Source organism: Akebia trifoliata, chromosome 4, assembly GCF_017979445.1.
Source record: "Akebia trifoliata isolate Shusen 1 chromosome 4, ASM1797944v1, whole genome shotgun sequence".
Classification (NCBI taxonomy): domain Eukaryota; kingdom Viridiplantae; phylum Streptophyta; class Magnoliopsida; order Ranunculales; family Lardizabalaceae; genus Akebia; species Akebia trifoliata.
This window is the reverse complement of record NC_141378.1, coordinates 27,812,812-27,832,835: the sequence shown is the minus strand read 5'-3', so window position 1 is coordinate 27,832,835 and position 20,024 is coordinate 27,812,812. Positions and strand designations below refer to the sequence as shown.

General features: G+C 43.8%; 1 protein-coding gene across 1 annotated transcript; it reads right to left on the bottom strand.

The window, feature by feature from the left end:
* Positions 1-15,472: 15,472 nt before the first annotated feature.
* On the bottom strand, positions 15,473-17,564 carry LOC147404646 (uncharacterized). The gene is made up of 3 exons (XM_086437875.1): positions 16,747-17,564; positions 16,059-16,663; positions 15,473-15,967 (listed from the first exon to the last, which is right to left on the bottom strand). Exons 1-3 carry the CDS (start codon positions 17,270-17,272, stop codon positions 15,473-15,475), a joined length of 1,626 nt encoding a protein of 541 aa, XP_086294001.1. The 5' UTR covers positions 17,273-17,564.
* Between the last annotated feature and the right edge of the window lie 2,460 nt (positions 17,565-20,024).

Genomic DNA, 20,024 nt, shown 5'->3' with positions numbered 1-20,024 from the left:
CATGTGAAAGCGCCCTCGATCCGCGGGGTGCGCGGATCCGCTTTTAACCCTTGAAGTTTGGGAGTCGCCACCTAGTTATTACGGTCTAGGAACAGGTCACTGACTCTAAACACAAAGACAACTAATCTACGAAAGAAAATACGGGTCCGGGGATCACGTTACGGGGTTGGAAGGTGTTAGGCACCAACCACACCCGACAAGTGCCGGTCTCTACTTCTTCCCAAAAATCGGTTACATTGCAAAATAGACCAAAAATAACAAATAATTATAATAAAAAAAATATAAAAGAAAGTTACCTTGCCGATTACAACGATTCCCTCAGCACCAACGAAGAGTATCTACGTATGTATTACCTTGTTATTCGCCCGTCACCGGATTTGATTTTTGATCTCCAAGTTGAGGTATCTTCTTCTTAGATTTGTGAGTTTTTTGATTTTTCTTATGATTTGAAGGTATTTTGAAAGGGTTTTTGGGTGTTTTTTGAGCTAAAGTTGAGGTATGGATGTTAGGTAAGGAGTTGGGGCTCCAAAACTAGGGTTTATGGGAGGCTAGGGGGGCTTTTAGACCTACTTCTCTTAGGGTTTATGACTTGATCCGAAAATAGGGTGTGAGGACCTCTATTTATAGATTTTTTTAAGGGTTGATTTAGATAGAATTAGTGTTTGATTATAATTCTTTTAGTTAGAGTTGTATTTTAGTTAGAATTGTTTTAGGTAGAATTGTATTTTAATTAAAATTATTTTAGGTAGAGTTGTATTTTAGTTAGAACTCTATTAAATAGAGTTATTATTTAATTAGAACTCTATTAGGATTTTGAATTTTGGTCTTATTTGATTGACTTTAAGATTTTGACTTTAGTCTTAATTGATTGACTTTAATATATTGACTTTAGTCTTGCTTAATTGACTTTAATTTTGACTTTAGTCCTATTTGATTGACTTTAATACCTTGACTTTAGTTTTGCTTGATTGACTTTAATTTTTTGGAGAACCCCCTTCTATTATATCTTTAATTCTTTGAACCCCCAAATGGAAGGGTCGTTAAAGAAATATCTCACGAACCCTCAACAATTTTTCATGAGAGCCTGATTGATCGATTTTTTTATTTTAAAATTTTAAATTAATTTCATTAATATTTCACTTTAATTATTTAATATTTTATTTATTAATTTCGAAATTTTTAATTATGAAAATTGGGAAATTATCATTTTGCCCCCGGAGAGGACTTTTCACCTTTTAAGTCGGTTTTTAATATTCTAAAATGTTTTAGAATCGATTTTTCGTAAGAAATTCAATGGAAATATTAGTTTGTGTCATTTATGAAATTTTTGGTGTGAAATGATCATGAACTTTATGAGGGGCATTTTCGTAATTTTGTCGAATTCTGTTAAAATTGGTGAAATAATTTATTTGGTTTCGATTTGTTGTTTTATGTGTTCGAAAGGGTTTTCCTAATCGTAACGTAGGCTCTAGGGTTGTTTTGATGTTAGGGGTATTCTGGTAATTTGGTCATTTTTAGTGATTTTTACTGTGAAGCTTCTTTTTGGTCTGCAAGATGATGATTTCTATGTTTTTGGGGTCGTATTTTCCTAGCGTAGCGTGGTTTCTAAGATTTTGTCAGTTCGAAATACCTCATCCGGATTTCTGAAATATATCTGGTAACAAAATAAAGCATTGGAATAAACATCCATCATTGGGAACCGTTGCGATCAGGTTGACGAGTTGATTAATCAGGCGAGTGCAAAAATGGGGTGTCTACAGATGCCCCTCTTTGGCAGAGGGTTGATGCAAACTAGATAGCAAATCTATTTTGGTAGATAGTGCGATATCCGAATATCAAAGCTAGTGACAGTTCATTTTGCAGCCTGATTTAGCAATTTATCGGGGTGTTCGGATCCTTGAGGGTAAAGCTCTCCCCGAATTAAAAAAATGTCAAGTCCTTGAGTGCGAGCTCTCATTGACAGTGTCAGATCCTTGAATTTTTAAAGAATTATCCTTGACTAAAAAGTGCAAGTGTGAGTGTGTGTACTGTGTGAAACTGAGTAAAAATGTATCAGGTCCTAGAGATTTTCTCTCACTGACAAAATTGAAATGTGCTTATGCAATGAAAGCAATCATGGTAAGGTTGAACAATGAGGTAATTGGAGTCATAACAATGTAGGAACTTTGTTAAATCCTATTTGAAATTCTTTTTTAGAGTTTGAAAAAGTTTGAGTCTTGTTTCTCAAACTCGAACTAAGGTTTATAGGCACTTCAAAAAACCTATTCATTCTATGATTCAAAAAGTTGGAGTCTCGTTTCTCGGACTCGAACTTAGGTTTGTAGGCACTTCAAAAAACCTACTTCTTCTATGATTCAAAAAATTGGAGTCATGTTTCTCGGACTCGAACTTAGGTTTATAGGCACTTCAAAAAGCCTATTCATTCTATGATTCAAAAAGTTGGAGTCTCGTTTCTCGGACTCGATTTTAGGTTTGTAGGCACTTCAAAAAGTCTATTCATTCTATGATTCAAAAAGTTGGAGTCTCGTTTATCGGACTCGAACTTAGGTTTGTAGGCACTTCAAAAAGCCTATTCATTTTATGATTCAAAAAGTTAGAGTCTCGTTTCTCGGACTCGAACTTACTAAGCTACGTTTCTCGGGCTTAGATTTATAGGAACTTAAACAATCCTATTAATTCATTCTATGATTCAAAAAGTTGGAGTCTCGTTTCTCAGATTCGAACTTAGGTTTATAGGCACTTCAAAAAGCCTATTCATTTTATGATTCAAAAAGTTGGAGTCTCGTTTCTCGGACTCGATTTTAGGTTTGTAGGCACTTCAAAAAGTCTATTCATTCTATGATTCAAAAAGTTGGAGTCATGTTTCTCGGACTCGAACTTAGGTTTGTAGGCACTTCAAAAAGCCTATTCATTCTATGATTCAAAAAGTTAGAGTCTCGTTTCTCGGACTCGAACTTACTAAGCTACGTTTCTCGGACTTAGATTTATAGGAACTTAAACAATCCTATTAATTCATTCTATGATTCAAAAAGTTGGAGTCTCATTTCTCGGACTCGAACTTAGGTTTATAGGCACTTCAAAAAACATATTCATTATATGATTCAAAAAGTTGGAGTCTCGTTTCTTAGACTCGAACTTAGGTTTGTAGGCACTTCAAAAAGCCTACTCATTCTATGATTCAAAAAGTTGAAGTCTCGTTTCTCGAACTCGAACTTAGGTTTGTAGGCACTTCAAAAAGTCTAATCAATCTATGATTCAAAAAGTTGAAGTCTCGTTTCTCGGACTCGAACTTACTAAGCCACGTTTCTCGGGCTTAGATTTATAGGAACTTAAATAATCCTATTAATCGAGCTCAAAATTTGAAAGATCGGGCCTTTATTGGCTTATCATGCATCTGGATTCATAATTGTAATTGGACTTCATCGGACTTTTAAATAAGATTTTCCTTTTTATCATGTGATTAAGAACAAAACTTTGGAATAAAATGACTTTCAAAAAATGCCCCTAGTTTCACAGTTGGCTTTAACTGGAACTTGACTACAAGACTGATGGAATGGATTATGCTTGAAAAATATGGACTTTGATGTATGACAGATAGAAGAACTAACATTCCCTTAAATTTAAGACTCTTAAGATTATCATATGTGCAATAAAGAATTGATCATTATTTTTGAGAAATACTTGAGCTGGACTTAAAAAATCTTAATAAATATTAGAATAGAAGATCTTTCTCTTCAAAGTGGTTGATGATTCTACATCTTTCATTAGCGGACACTTGAACAAGTAAACATACTTTTGAAGATCCTACACTGTTCAAGGTGACTTCTAATTTTTTCGACTTTAACATTGTCTTCGTCGGATGTGAGCTCTTGGCTGAAAAACGAATATTGTGGCTTGAATGGTTCTGTATTTTCTAGTTTCTGCACAAATTTCCTTCTGAATTCTTCTTTTTGATGGGATCTTTCCTCTCATTTGACGATGCCCTAATTTTTGCCTAGATCGCCTCTTTAGGTTTTCAATCTAACGGGCTTTATTTTTCTTTTTCTGATGATGCCTTGATTTTTGCCTAGGTCGCCTTTTCAGGTTTTCAACCTAACAAGCTTTCTTTTTTATGGTTATGCCCTAAATTTTGCCTAAGTCGCCTTTTCGAATTTTTGACTTAGCGGGCTTCTCTTTTTTTTCTTGATGATCTTGAATAACCAACTCGATAACTTCTTGGTTCCCTGTACCTTAACCGAGTCAATTAGCATTCAGGAGGACTAAATAGGTAGGCTTAAGATATGATTTAGAAAGAAAAGATATAAGGCTCAACTTCCCAAAATGCCCCTAATTTGATATTCTCTCTTTTCTGTCAATTATTTTGATTTTTTTCTAAATGCACTTAGTTTGGTATTCTTTTCTTTTTATCAATTCTTTTGATTCTTTTTTCTAATGCCCTTAGTTTGGCATTCTTTTCTTTTGAACCTTTCAATAGAGGATTTTCCTTTTAGATGACACTTTTCTTAAGAGAATACATTTATTCTTTGCGTGACCGGACCTGAAGTAACTTCTTAGGTTGCCTACGTACCCCAAATATTTCTTTTTCTTTTGGGATCAGGTCAAAACGTAGTTCATACTAAGAGGCTATTGTTTTTATTTTTTTTAAAGGCTTCAAGGGGCTAAAGAAGGTTTTTTTTTTCTTTTTTTGTAAGATAGGATAATTGTTCGACCAAAGAAGGCCTCCTTTGATGAATGCAGCTTAACTTGGTCAAAGTTTTGGGAATTCGATATCTGGATTGCTCTGTCGAGTAAGGTCTTCTTTTGAGAATGAATATTCTTAGGTCTTCTTTTGAGAATGAATATTCTTCAGTCTTCTTTTGTGAAATCGAGTATGATCGAGTTTTCTAACTATTCAACTCTTCTAAAACTTCGAGATAATATTTTATTCTCTTATGAATGAAAACTCTCCTCTTTTGAGTGAAAAATATGGTAGATCCACTTGTAGGTCTTAGCGTCTTTGTCGATGCTTTCAGCTATATCATTTTTGACCAATAATTTTTTACTTTAAAATCACTCTCGACTTTATGCCTTGATCTATTTTGGTACAATCTATCCTCCTGAGACCATGTAGGAACGTTGTTGAATTTCTCAAGTAAGTTTACTATTCTCTTATGTTCTCCTGAGGATAATGTATCACCAATTTGCACTTCTTGAGTGTACTCTTTAATTCAAATATTTATCGAGCTTGATTAGTGAGCTTTAAGTCAATCCTCACGTTAGATATTATGCTCAAATCATTATTACACGCATGATAATCAAAAGCTTCTATATTTTATTGGAATTGAAAAACATAGACTGACAAACTCAACTAAAACTTGAAAGTTGAAGAAAGACTAACGTAACTGAAACAACTAACTGGATTTAAAGATTGACAAAAATTAGATTAAAACTCAAAGAAAACTCAGGGACAATTATCTACAAAGAGAGAAGGTCCTTCTGGGTGGATGGACTACTTAGACTTGACATTGGTACTTTGGCTAGATGACTCTTTTGATGGATCCAAAATGACACAGATGAGGGTTTAGAACGTTTAGGGGCACCTAAGATTAACCATCGATTCTGAAGGTTTGACAATTAACCACATGATTTAAAAATTAGCCGTCCGGTGGGAAATATTGAATCTAAATGCACTATAAGTCTATAGTGACCAAGAAAGTAAGAAAGATTAGACGCAGGTCTACCCCTGATTGGGATTGAACCTTTGATCAGATAAATTAATTTGATCTTAAGATCGAAATCGAATCTTTCTATACAAAGTGGTTTAGATCTTTAAACGTGAAACCAATTAGTCCAACTGATTTGGTATTGATCAGTTTGATCAGTTTGTCAATTGGGCCAACTGGTTTAAGTGGTTCAAATTAATCGGTACATTTCACAGATTGGGTCAGACCAATATTGCAGGTTTTGTTTGATTATTCTGGATCGGTCCGCCCACTTACCTGTTGGTTGGATTGAATAAAGCAACCCGGGAACACCCATAGTCAGTTCGGGTCATGACCTATAGGAAGGCTTCTAGACTCTAGGTTTACTACGTGCAATGCAATTTATTTGGCCACCCTTGCCCAAATACACCTATATACCTCTCGATACGTGGTGACTTGGTTTGATATACCGTATAGGTGATAATCTAAAACCTCAACTCACTTTTCTGAAGTAAAAAAAAATCAGTTTGATCTCCAGTTGAGAGGTGGAGCACGATGCTGAGCAAGGGTCCACTTAAATACCTCTCGTCTAGAATAGACATAGTCTATCCCCCTCGTACAGTAGGGTATAGCAGGGCAAGATCTCGTTTAGGCACCGATTTTGACAAAGAAGTGCAATTGATATACTTAGATTATCTTTTACATACCTATGCGTACGAGTCAAGGGTTGTAGCTTTCATAAATGGTTTGGCATCCCACAAGGAGACCGACCACGTACTAGTACTACGTTGGTAATCGGGACATGTGACTGTATGGCTCACAATAGGTCAAAGGCTCAGGTCGCTTCAGCCTGAGTGCATCAATATACCTCTCAGAATCACCTGATCAGACGGTATTGATGTCCCAGTTTGATATACCCTAAGGTACGTGACTGGAGTTGTGGTTTTCATGAATGACGTCGCATCTCCGAAGAGACGCACTAGTACCACGTTGGCTATATGGGATGTGTAAGTGTGCAAAGCAATAATATAAACGTGCAAGTGGTGTGTGCAAAACAGGGTAGGGTGTGCCCGGGGCGTTTTTCAAACAAATGGGCCCATGGGTCCAATTGAACCATCAAAATATGGATATTAGAAAATATTATCATACAACATAAATATCCAAAGCATCAAGATCAAGATTAAGGCATGCACATCGAAATATATATTAATCAAGATCTTGGCATATAGATAGGCAAGCAATCAAGGTAGTGCAAAAGAGAGCAAGATAATCAATCAATCAGGACCACACTAAAAAGATTATCAATTATCAATGAGATATGAGTCCAATAACCGCCAACAATTCCCCCCCCCCCTTTTTTCTTTTCTTTATCGGGTGGACTTATTGTTTTTTTTAGCACAAAAATTCCGTTGTTTTAGTAGTTTGCTACTCAACTAATTTTGTGAGTAAGAACTTGGGTTATCTTAACAAACTAAGTAAGATTTGAAACTTTACTAAGAGTTATTGAGTTCACGTGGTTCATCATGTTGGCAATCCAATGTCACAACCTTATAGATTTTGATGGAAAAAAAAAAATTAGATCCGAAAATAAAAAAAAATTTAGCTTTGATCCAAGATTTTGAAAATGAGTTACTATGAAATTTCACATCAAAGTTCAAGATGATACTTAAATTTTTTTTAAAAGAGTAAAAACTTCTAAAAAACATAGAATGTTGTCCGCCGCATACACGTGACATTGGATCATTTTTTCGGGTGCCACGTGATGAGATCAATCCTTTAGCAAAATTTGAAATCTTACTAAATTTGTGAGCTTACTAAATTGGTGAAGATAACCTTACCCCTCCCCCTTTTTTAAAAGAAAAGAAAAAAAAAAAAAATTGTTGCCAGCAACACGTGGCTGCCATCATAACTCTTACAAAAATGTTTCTTTTTTTTCACTATGTTGCTGCCATCGCAACTCTCAAACAAGCGTTGTTTTTTTTTTTTATTATTCATCTATGTTGCTGCCAGCAACACATGTGGCTGCCATCGCAACTCTCACACAAACGTTGTTTTTTATTATTTATTATTATTCATCTATGTTGCTGCCAGCAACACATGTGGCTGCCATCGCAACTCTTACACAAACGTTGCTTTTTTTTTATTATTCATCTATGTTGCTGTCAGCAACACGTGGCTGCCATCGCAACTCTCCTACAAACGTTGTTTTTTTTTTATTCATCTATGTTGCTGCCAGCAACACATAATTCATCTCTTTTTTTTTTCGATGCTCCAACTCGTAAACCGATTAGATTTATGGATCGAGACTGATCGGGCAGAGTTGTCTCTCAAGACCATGTAGCAAGGTAAAAAATAGATTTAAAATAAATCTCTCTGTTGGAGACGATGGAGAAAATGGTAAAAACTAGATTTAAACTATGTCTCTCTGTTGGAGACGATAGAGAAGATGGTAAAAAATCAGATTTGACATGAGTCTTGTGGGGGGAAATTCTTGAGCACCGACACGCGGCTCGGATAAAGGGCCAAGGATAATGATTTTGAGGTCGGACAAAGACTCTTGCTCGGTTTATTAACTCCGACGAATGCATGTATTCCAATCTCGGAGCTGTGCCATCAGCTCGTAGGTCGGTATGACAGGTCTGACAGATAAGCCTGCAATAGACAGCCAGTTCTAACCACCCACGTCATGTCAGACCAAATCTGACTTTCCCAGAAGTGATGGGGCAGTTGCAACAACTCCAGCAGCTGACATGTCAGGGAGTAAGCTAACTACCCCAAGTCACCTCAAGGGGTGGCACAGAAAACGAACAAGTCGAACACCTATATAAGGAAGAAGATTATGAGTAAAAGAGGGTCGAATTCTTCTTCTCTAAGCACATTACACTGATCAATTTGGCTAACTTGATCGTCGGAGTGGGCTGTTTTGCAGGTCCCCCCGAGCTTAAAGAGAAGGAAAGTGTAGAGCCATTTCGTGCATCTACAATTTGGCGCCGTCCGTGGGAAACTTACAAGGAGAAAAACGACCAATATGGGAAGAGCTAGAGGCGAAAATCGTGGAGAGCCATCAAATCCACTACCAGCAGACTCGCCCCCAAACGCGCCGGATCCAATGCTAGCAATGTACAACTTACTCACAGAGATGAGAGAGGAAATGCGCAGGGGGTTGGAGAAACAAAATGATGAGATAGTGAAAATAAGAAAGGAAAACGAAGAGCTCAGGCAAAGGTTAGGCGAGCGTGCGGAGACCGAGGAAGGTCCAGGGGCAGAGCAGAGTAGCGACCATCCTGTTCGAGCGGCAAGAACGGAGGTAGATTGGACTGAAGATTCAGCAGCAGTAAAAACGCAGCAGGGAAGCTCCGAAGTTAAAGAAACCATGACGAGGAAGGAAGTGGAGGAGATGCTCAGAAGGAGGGATGAGGAATTCACGCGAGGAAAGGATCCCGCGCAAAAGGTACGGAACGCAATTCGAGAACTCAAAGGGACACCATTCTCGCAGGCGATAATAAAGTCAGAACCACCCAGGTCGTTCCACATGCCAAAGTTTGAAACTTATGACGGGACGCGAGATCCCATGGACCATATACTGCACTACAGAAGTCAAATGGTGCTGTACCAAAATGATGATCCGTTGCTCTGCAAGCTGTTTCCGTCAACCTTGAGGCTCAGGGCCATGATGTGGTTCCAGGCCTTACCAGCTGGGTCCATTACAAACTTTTCCGAGCTGGAAGAAACGTTCGTTGGGCAGTTCGTGCACCTGCGAAGGAAGAAGGTCGGAGTTAACACTCTATTTAACCTTCGACAGGAACCCGGGGAGAGTATTAGGTCGTTCATAACCCGTTTTCGAACGAGAGCCCTGAACGTAGAGGGCATGGACGAGGCCACAGCATGCGCGGCGTGCATCGCTGCGGTGATCCCGGGAACACGGTTGCATGAGTCCTTGATCAAGTCCGATCCTACTCGTTTAGAAGATTTATATGCGAAGGTGGAAAAGTACATCCTGGTGGAGGAATCTGTGAAGGGCAGAAGAAGAAGCACCCAGACAGTGGCTAACAGCGAAGGGGGAGTAGGCGCTTCAAAGTTACCGACCCACCCCGGAGTGGAAGGAAGTAAGAAAAGGCGGAGAGATTCGAACGAGCAGTCATGGTGGAAAAGAGGCCGGGTGTATACCCCGCTCAACGAAAAACTATCCGTAATACTGAGGCACATAAGAAGGGAGCCCGATTTCGTTCAGCCGCCACGGGGGTATAAGGGGAAACCCGGAAAACCATTCTGCGAGTATCACGAGGCTGAGGATCACCCTACTGAGGACTGCTACAGGCTGCGCCATATCATCCAGGATATGATTGATGCAGGGAAGCTCAAAGGTTATGTTTCCGCGGGAGGAAGGAGAAGTGGGGAGACAACCGAGAGAGCTGAGCGAAAGCCCGAGCAAAGAAGGCCAGCTAAAGGGGGGCGTCGAGAGACGGAAGAGCGCAGGATAATTCATACCATCACAGGATTATTAGGGGCCGAAGTGCCGTCTAGGCGCGAGATTCGGGAGAAGGTAAAAAAGATCCGACATATGGTCGGGGTTAACAGTGTGGCGTCAGGAGTACGGGTAGTTGGAACGACAAACCACGGAGCAGATCCCCGGGCAATCGTATTCACAGAGAGTGACCTAAGGGGGACGGCAGGGCCCCATCAGGACGCGTTAGTAATCGCGCTTCCAGTGGGAAACGTCGAGCTCCGAAGAATACTCGTGGATTCGGGGAGCGCGGTGGACATTCTCTTCCTAAGCGCGGCTAAGAGAATGGGGGTTTCAGGAAGTTTGGAGCCAACGCCGACCCTCGTCTATGGGTTCAACGGTGCCGCTAGCAGTTCGGTGGGAGAAATCACACTCCCGATCTCAGCAGGGTCTAAAGTGGTAATGACAAGATTTGTGGTAATAGATGCAGACTCGGCTTATAACGCGATCTTGGGCCGGAGATGGATACACGAGATGAAAGCAGTCCCGTCAACTTATCATCAAGTTATTCGTTTCCCGGGTAAGGAAGGAATAATGGAAATCAGGGGAGATCAGGAGATGGCGCAGAGGTGTTTTCACCTGGCTTTGAAGCAAGACCGAGGCACCGAGGCCGTCCCACCAAAGAAGAGAAAGGTAACTCCAACTGTTAATGAGCATTTGTAGCAATTACAGAAGCAGCCGCTGCGCGAGCAGCGAGTAACAGTTGAGGAAGTCGAAGCCGTGGATCTCGGGGGCGATGGAGGACAGATAGTTAGTGTCGGTACCACGATGTTGCAGGAGGAGAGGGCAGCAATACTCCAACTTCTGAGGGCAAACAAGGATGTATTCGCATGGTCATTGGAGGACATGCCTGGGATAGACCCGTCGGTGGCGTGTCATAGATTAAATGTTGATGAAAGCTTCCGACCTATTAGGCAGAAGCCTCGGAGGCTGTCGCCGCGCCTCAGGCAGGGGGTGAATGAGGAAATCGAAAAGCTTTTAAAGGCCGGGTTTATCAGGGAGGTAGAGTACCCAGAATGGATAGCGAACATAGTAGCAGTGCCGAAGAAGGATGGAAGGGTGAGAGTGTGCATCGACTTCACGAACCTGAATAAGGCATGCCCAAAGGATAGCTTCCCGCTGCCAAGGATTGATAGGTTGGTCGATGCCACTGCTGGACATGAGAGAATGTCGTTTATGGACGGATATTCGGGGTATAACCAGATCCCCCTAGCAGTGGAAGACCAGGAACGGACATCATTCATTACCGAGCAAGGGCTGTTCTGTTTTAAAGTTATGCCGTTCGGTCTGAGAAATGCCGGGGCAACCTACCAGAGACTCGTGACAAAAATGTTCGAAGGATTGATCGGGAAGACTGTGGAGGTATATATCGACGATTTGTTGGTAAAAAGCAAGAGAGCGGGAGACCATCTGGCGGACCTCAAGCAAACATTTGATCGGCTGAGGAGTTTCAAAATGAAGTTGAATCCGAAGAAGTGTGTCTTCGCCGTTTCCTCTGGGAAATTCCTCGGGCACGTTATCACCAGGAGAGGGATCGAGGCAAACCCAGACCAGATCCGGGCGTTGGTAGAGATGCCGAGCCCCGCTAACCAAAAGCAGGTGCAGAAGTTGGCAGGGAGAATAGCCGCGCTAAACAGGTTTATCTCCAGGGTATCCGATCGATGCCGCCCGCTCTTCGCGTTATTGCAAAAGGAGAAGAATTTTGCATGGAGTACGGAGTGCGAGGTAGCCTTTAGCGACCTAAAGAGGTATTTGGGGCAGCCACCGATCCTTAGCTCTCCGGAAGAAGGAAAGGAGCTGGGGATTTATCTGGCGACCAGTCCATCATCGGTAAGCTCCGTTCTCTTTAAAGTTGAAATGGGACGGGAATATCCAATTTATTACGTTAGCAAAACGTTGGGCGTATCGGAGGTTAAGTACACCAGGACGGAGAAGGTGGGATTATCGCTCGTTTACTCGGCACACAAGCTCAGGCCCTACTTCCTTTCCCACCGCATCCGGGTTGTGACGGACACCCCGCTGAAAGAGATGATGCACAGATCCGAAAAGTCAAGGAGGATGGCGAGGCGGGCTGTAATCCTCGGAGAGTACGACTTACAATTTGAATCCCGGACAGCGATAAAGGGGCAGGTGTTGGCAGATTTCCTTGCGGACTTCCCGGTTGAGGATCCGAACTGGGAAGAGTTGGAGAACGAGGATGAAGGGACGGAAGAAGTGGAGCTGTGGGACAAGCAGGCAGGATGGAGAATTTTTGTCGATGGGTCATCGAACTACTCGGGCTCGGGGGTTGGAATAGTAATTGTAACACCGAGCAACGATAGACTGGAAAAGGTAATTAAACTTGGGTACGGGGCATCAAATAACGAAGCAGAGTACGAGGCAGTCATCCACGGGCTAAGAATGGCGAACGAGTTGGAAATCGGCCGAGTAAAACTATGCACCGACTCCCAACTTATAGCCAACCAATGCAACGGGAAATTTGAAGCGAAGGATGAACGCATGGCGAGATACCTGATCTCAGTTAAACGAGAGATTGAGAAGTTCGACCAAGTGGAGATATGCCAGATTCCCAGGGATGAGAACAGGCATGCAGATTCATTGGCATACATTGCCTCAATGCTAGGGGAGACGGAGGGACGGTCTTTACCTGTGGAATACCTGCCTAAAGCAAGCATCGAACATGTGGAAAGGGAGTGCGCACAGGTCGATAGAACGTCGGGATGGATAGAAGAATTTACTCAGTATCTGCGTTCAAAGGTACTGCCAGAAGACAGAGGGGAGGCCAGAAAGTTACTTCGGCAGGTCAGCAAGTACACTCTCGTTGGGGAGGAGTTGTATAGAATGTCCTTCGGGGGGCCACTTCTTAAGTGCCTTTCTAAAGAAGAGTCCGAGCTCATAATGGCGGAAATCCACGAGGGAATCTGCGGTAATCATTCGGGAGGACGGTCACTCGCCAACAAGATTATCACTCAGGGCTATTTCTGGCCAAGGATGCAGGAAGACTGTAAGAGGTATGTGAGGACCTGTGGTCAGTGCCAAAAACATGCCCCCATGCATCTGCAGCCAGCCAGTGAACTCCATCCTATGAAATCACCCTGGCCGTTCTCTATATGGGGAATGGACATTGTGGGACCTCTACCTCGGGGAAAGGGGGGCAAGCTATTCATCCTAGTAGCCACGGATTATTTTACTAAATGGGTGGAAGCTGTTCCCCTTACACGGATTCGGGAGGAAGAAGTTATCAAATTCACATGGGAGCACATCATAACGCGATTCGGGATCCCCTATGCGTTGATCTCTGATAATGGAACTCAGTTTAAGGGCAACCGCGTGCAATCGTACTTCAAGGAATACGGAATCCGTTCTCTGCAATCGTCGCCAAGATATCCACAGGGAAATGGCCAAGCCGAAGCATCAAACAAGACAATCCTCGCGAACTTGAAGAAAAAGCTGGAGGAACACAAGGGAAGATGGGTAGACGAGCTACACAGCGTCTTATGGGCATACCGGACCACGGCAAGAAGGGCGACAGGTTTCACTCCGTTCGCACTAGCCTATGGAACAGAAGCTGTCATTCCCACCGAGATACAGATTCCTACAACAAGGACGCTGGTGGCCGAGACAGAATTCAACGACGAAATGGTGGCTCGGAATTTGGACTGGTTGGATGAGACGCGGGAAAGGGTCATAGAGAGGTTGGCACGGTACCAACAGGTGTTGAAGAGATCTTATGACCGGAAGGTACGTTGCAGGGAGTTCAAAGTCGGGGATATGGTGTTACGAAAGGTATTTTCTAATACCAAGGAAATTAATAGTGGGAAGCTCGGTTGCAACTGGGAAGGACCGTATATTGTGCGAAAAGTCGGGGAAAGCGGCGCTTACTACTTGGAGACTCCGACCGGTGAGGAGATTCAATCACCATGGAATGTATTCAATTTAAAAAAATATTATCAATAAAACCATCTTACGCCTACATCGTGCGCCTATGCCTGCTGTTCAAAGAGAAGCCTTGGTCCCACCACGGGGACCAAGCCCAACTGAGGAGTTGGACAAGGAAAAGCCTCGGCCCCACCATTGGAGCCGAGCCCAACTGAGGAGTTGGTCGGAAGGGGAAGCCTTGGTCCCAACACGGGGACCAAGCCCAACTGGGGAGTTGGTCTAAGGAAAAGCCTCGGCCCCTCCATAGGAGCCGAGCCCAACTGAGGAGTTGGTCGGAAGGGGAAGCCTTGGTCCAACCACGGGGACCAAGCCCAACTGAGGAGTTGGACAAGGAAAAGCCTCGGCCCCTCCATAGGAGCCGAGCCCAACTGAGGAGTTGGTTCGGAGGAAAGCCTTGGTCCCACCACGGGGACCAAGCCCAACTGGGGAGTTGGTCTAAGGAAAAGCCTCGGCCCCCCCATAGGAGCCGAGCCCAACTGAGGAGTTGGTCGGAAGGGGAAGCCTTGGTCCAACCACGGGGACCAAGCCCAACTGAGGAGTTGGACAAGGAAAAGCCTCGGCCCCTCCATAGGAGCCGAGCCCAACTGAGGAGTTGGTTCGGAGGAAAGCCTTGGTCCCACCACGGGGACCAAGCCCAACTGGGGAGTTGGTCTAAGGAAAAGCCTCGGCCCCCCATAGGAGCCGAGCCCAACTGAGGAGTTGGTTCGGAGGAAAGCCTTGGTCCCACCACGGGGACCAAGCCCAACTGGGGAGTTGGTCTAAGGAAAAGCCTCGGCCCCTCCATAGGAGCCGAGCCCAACTGAGGAGTTGGTTCGGAGGAAAGCCTTGGTCCCACCACGGGGACCAAGCCCAACTGGGGAGTTGGTCTAAGGAAAAGCCTCGGCCCCTCCATAGGAGCCGAGCCCAATTGAGGAGTTGGTTCGGAGGAAAGCCTTGGTCCCACCACGGGGACCAAGCCCAACTGGGGAGTTGGTCTAAGGAAAAGCCTCGGCCCCTCAGTAGGAGCCGAGCCCAACTGGGGAGTCGGTTTGAAGGAAAAGCTTTAGCTCCTATACGGGAGCCAAGATAAACTATGGAGTCTAGTTCGGAATCGGAGCTCCGGTTCTTTGCTAGCATCAAATCCATGGAAAAATCTTATGATCGAACCTAAGGACTTAAGTATACTAAGTTATTTCGTTTGTCTTCTTTTTAAGCAGCATGCCTTAACATAACAGAAAAAGGAAAGAAAGAAGAGAAAGCAAAAAGGGAAGCACAAGAGTCAACGAAAAATATATATATATATATATATATATATATATATGTCGGAATTACACACAGTTACAAGATTGTGCCAACAAAAACAAAAAAACTATTCGTCCGCTACAATCGCTACCACGGCATCTTCGGGGGCTTGGATGTCCACTGGCGCAACTGGGGCTTCAGGAATTGGCTCGGGAGCAGCAGTTGGTATGGCTTCCGGGGTCACCTCCGGCCTCTTTGCAGCGGCCTCGGCTTTCCTTAGCTTCGCCTTCAGCTTATTATAAGCCGTCTCCCAGGCCTCCTCTGAAGAATCCAGCTGGGCTTGGAGGGAGTTGAGCTGATCTTGGAGTGCTCTCTCCTGCTCTACCTCCTTCGCCTTCACCAGTTCTTCTAGGGAAGAAATCTTCCCCTCCGCCAGAGCTAGCTTGTCTTTATTCTGCTCCAACTCGGATAGTGCGCTATCCAAGCTTGATTGGAGTTTCTGGGAATTGGCCGCAGCCGCATCCTTTTCAGCCTGTAGCTGAAGGAGGCGACCTTCCGTGGACCTAAGGCTGTCCACGGAAGCGTCGCGGGATTCCACGAGCTTGGCCACGGCGTGTTGCACCTGATAAGGAGAAGAAAAGAGTTTAGATGGAGGGACAAACCGGAAATAGGATTCGAACCAAGGAAAATAAAAGGCTAGGATAAAAGCTCACCACCGCCAAAGCTCGGAACGCTTCGTTCGAGAATTTTGCCGAATCACCGGCAAAACTCTTGCGGACTTTCTCCACGTCCCGCGGTAGCGCGGAAGCATCGAAGATCGCCCGTGCTATGGCCGGGTCGGACAAGGCTGAATCTTTGTCCGACACCGGCCTGCCCCTGACCGAGGGTTGAACTACCCAGGGGGTAGGAGGCACGACCCCCCTCTGCACCGATCCAGCCGAGGACGCCTGCGATGGCTCGGCTGGATGGCAGGTCTCCTCTAGAACTTGAGGAGGGGGCAGTTGGAGCACCGGGGCTGGAGGACGGGGCCCCCTCCTCAACCTCTTTAGAAGAGGTTGATGGTCTTCCTCTTCTTCCTCCTCGGGATCGGCATGTCTTACCCCGGGAGTTACAGTTGGTATTGCTGGGGGAACCACAGCAACTTCCTCCTCCTCAGAGTCGGAGGCGAGGACTGGTGGGGGACGCTTAGATTGTAGTGCCATTTCTGCTGGGCGGATTGACGGAGGTAGGAAGGCCGTAACTTGATTGTACAAGTCGGGGTTGGAGAAGAGGTGGGTGATCACCACGGAGTCTCCCGGAAACTTGTCTTTGGCCGGGCCTGCATAGGTCGGACGACGCATAGTTAGTCTCTAGGCAAGAGAATAAAGGAGAACAAGAGGAGAAACATTTAGTAGCACTCACCATGGGTGTTGAAGAAGGAATAGGCCAGGGAGGGAAGCTCGTCATCTTGGGCGTACTCCCACTGACCAGACAACTGAATGGGGAATAAAAACCACTCCTTGTCCGAGTCAGGTAACTCGACCAAGGAAGGCTTCCCTCTCCTCTTCGATAGATAGAAGAAGCCCGGCCTATTCGGGCACTTCTTCAGAACGAATTGGGCCCTGATATCCCAGAGCCCTAGCTGGAGGCCGTCCTCCAGCCTATTGTTCATGTGCTCGAAGGCACTAATAAGTCGGAAGAAATTTCCGCTCATCTGCCCAGGTGCCCTCCGGTAAAAATTTAGAACCTCCCGAGTCAGCCTACTCAAAGGGACTCGGAGGCCTGCTCTAAATTGCCCCCAGTATACCACCGTGGTACCTGGAGGGCCTTCCCTGAGCTGCGTGGCCTCGTCCACATAGGACAGGCCCACACTGGCAGGGACACCAAAGGTGCCCCTAACCACCTCCAATGGAGGACAGGCAGGGGAATAAGATTTCCCCTTGGCCATGAGGGTGGGGTGACAGAGGAATGAAAGGAAAAACTAGAGGAGAGGGGTGGCCTTGACTCTGTTACCTTTTCTTCAATTTCCTCTTCGAAGGGAGCTGGTTACAGAGTAGCTGATGACTGGATGGCACGGCGAAGGCGCGGCGGAGGCACTGGCAAAGACAGGGAGCGCGCGAGGAGGCAAACGGGCAGAGTAACAGCAGGAAAAGTGAAAGTGAAAATGAAAACAAGAGGTAAATGGGATATTTATAGATAAGGAGAACCTCGAGATATGCACTTAGGATCAACGGACAGGGTTTCTCAGATGGGTTATGATAGGGTATTAAATAACGCTGAGAAACCCGATATGACCGTTCGCCCCATTGCACGCGAATCGAGCCATTCCCCGGGCGCCACGTGTACACCACGCAATAATTGCGCCGTTTAAACCAACAGACAGGGCGCGAACTGCGATAATAGCCCAACCGACCGCCGCCCTCGAAAAGTGAAAAGGCTAAGTAACGATTCGCCATAAAGATACCATTAATCTTAGCTAAGACCCAATAAGAGGCACCCACGTGTCAGTTTTCATTATTAATATTCCCGAGTACTCGATCATGCTGCCCGAGCCCTCGGGAGGGGGTATTGTGGGGGGAAATTCTTGAGCACCGACACGCGGCTCGGATAAAGGGCCAAGGATAATGATTTTGAGGTCGGACAAAGACTCTTGCTCGGTTTATTAACTCCGACGAATGCATGTATTCCAATCTCGGAGCTGTGCCATCAGCTCGTAGGTCGGTATGACAGGTCTGACAGATAAGCCTGCAATAGACAGCCAGTTCTAACCACCCACGTCATGTCAGACCAAATCTGACTTTCCCAGAAGTGATGGGGCAGTTGCAACAACTCCAGCAGCTGACATGTCAGGGAGTAAGCTAACTACCCCAAGTCACCTCAAGGGGTGGCACAGAAAACGAACAAGTCGAACACCTATATAAGGAAGAAGATTATGAGTAAAAGAGGGGTCGAATTCTTCTTCTCTAAGCACATTACACTGATCAATTTGGCTAACTTGATCGTCGGAGTGGGCTGTTTTGCAGGTCCCCCCGAGCTTAAAGAGAAGGAAAGTGTAGAGCCATTTCGTGCATCTACAAGTCTCTCCATGGTAAAAACCAGATTTGAAATGAGTCTCTCTGTTGGAGACGATAAAGAAGATGGTAAAAACCAGATTTAAACTACGTCTCTCTGTTGGATACGATGGAGAAGATGGTAAAAATCAGATTTGAAATGAGTCTCTCTGTTGGAGACGATGAAGAAGATGGTAAAAACCTGGTTTAAACTACGTCTCTCTGTTGGAACGATGGAGAAGATGGTAAAAACTAGATTTGAAATGAGTCTCTTGTTGGAGACGATGAAGAAGATGGTAAAAAATGGGATATTAAGGGTAAAACAAGAAGAAATAGCTTTTTACTAAAAACACCCAACCCATTGAGTTAAAACATTAAGGGTTTAATGGTTAAAAACAGTTTCTTACTAATGACGCACATTTTATGAAAAATCAATTTAAAACCCACATGCCTTCCTGTCATTAACACACCCCAAAATTCCCTTTTTTTTTATTACTATTTTTTATTTGCTATCACACGCCCACAGAACATAAATTTCTTTTTTTTTTTTTTTAATAAATAAAAAAATATTGTTGAAAAATAGATCGCACCCACCTAAAAAAATCTTCACGCGTTTCTTAAAAAAAATAAAAAAAATAAAAAAATAAAAAAATAAAAATAAAAATAAAAATTTATTGTCCAACCACCACCATCCCATCTTCAATAAAACCATCCCTTTGAAATCTCACATTATTTAGGATCATTCCGAATGCCCTTGATTAAACCATAGAAAACAATATGTTGGATCAAGGTACTCCAAGTAGAACCGAATGATTAATGATCGGACCAACAAGAATAATAAGTAAAAAAAACTGATAAACAAACAATAAAAAGAAATTAACTAACAAATATAAATAAATAAATAATAAATAAATAAATAAATAAAAACTAGGTCATTGGCAATGTTCCGATACTTGGGGCTTTTCAAGTCTGATTCTCAATAGTCCCCAGCGGAGTCGCCACTGAAAGCGCCCTCGATCCGCGGGGTGCGCGGATCCGCTTTTAACCCTTGAAGTTTGGGAGTCGCCACCTAGTTATTACGGTCTAGGAACCGGTCACTGACTCTAAACACAAAGACAACTAATCTACGAAAGAAAATACGGGTTCGGGGATCACGTTACGGGGTTGGAAGGTGTTAGGCACCAACCCCCGCCCAACAAGTACCGGTCTCTACTTCTTCCCAAAAATCGGTTACATTGCAAAATAAACTAAAAATAACAAATAATTATAATAAAAAAATATAAAAGAAAGTTACCTTGCCGATTACAACGATTCCCTCAGCACTAACGAAGAGTATCTACGTATGTATTCCCTTGCTATTCGCCCGTCACCGGATTTGATTTCTGATCTCCAAGTTGAGGTATCTTCTTCTTAGATTTGTGAGTTTTCTTATGGATTTGAAGGTATTTTGAAAGGGTTTTTGGGTGTTTTTTGAGCTAAAGTTGAGGTATGGATGTTAGGTAAGGAGTTGGGGCTCCAAAACTAAGGTTTGTGGGAGGCTAGGGGGGCTTTTGGACCTATTTCTCTTAGGGTTTATGACTTGATCCGAAAATAGGGTGTGAGGACCTCTATTTATAGATTTTTTTAAGGGTTGATTTAGATAGAATTAGT

What these genes read in the sequence shown, in the direction of transcription:
- LOC147404646 (XM_086437875.1), bottom strand. Translation starts at nt 17,272, where the DNA reads ATGGCCAAGGGGAAATCTTATTCCCCTGCCTGTCCTCCATTGGAGGTG. An exon ending in TTCCTTCTTCAACACCCATG is followed by an intron (nt 16,664 to 16,746) that starts GTGAGTGCTACT and finishes CGACCTATGCAG; the next exon opens with GCCCGGCCAAAGACAAGTTT. An exon ending in CGTTCCGAGCTTTGGCGGTG is followed by an intron (nt 15,968 to 16,058) that starts GTGAGCTTTTAT and finishes TCTCCTTATCAG; the next exon opens with GTGCAACACGCCGTGGCCAA.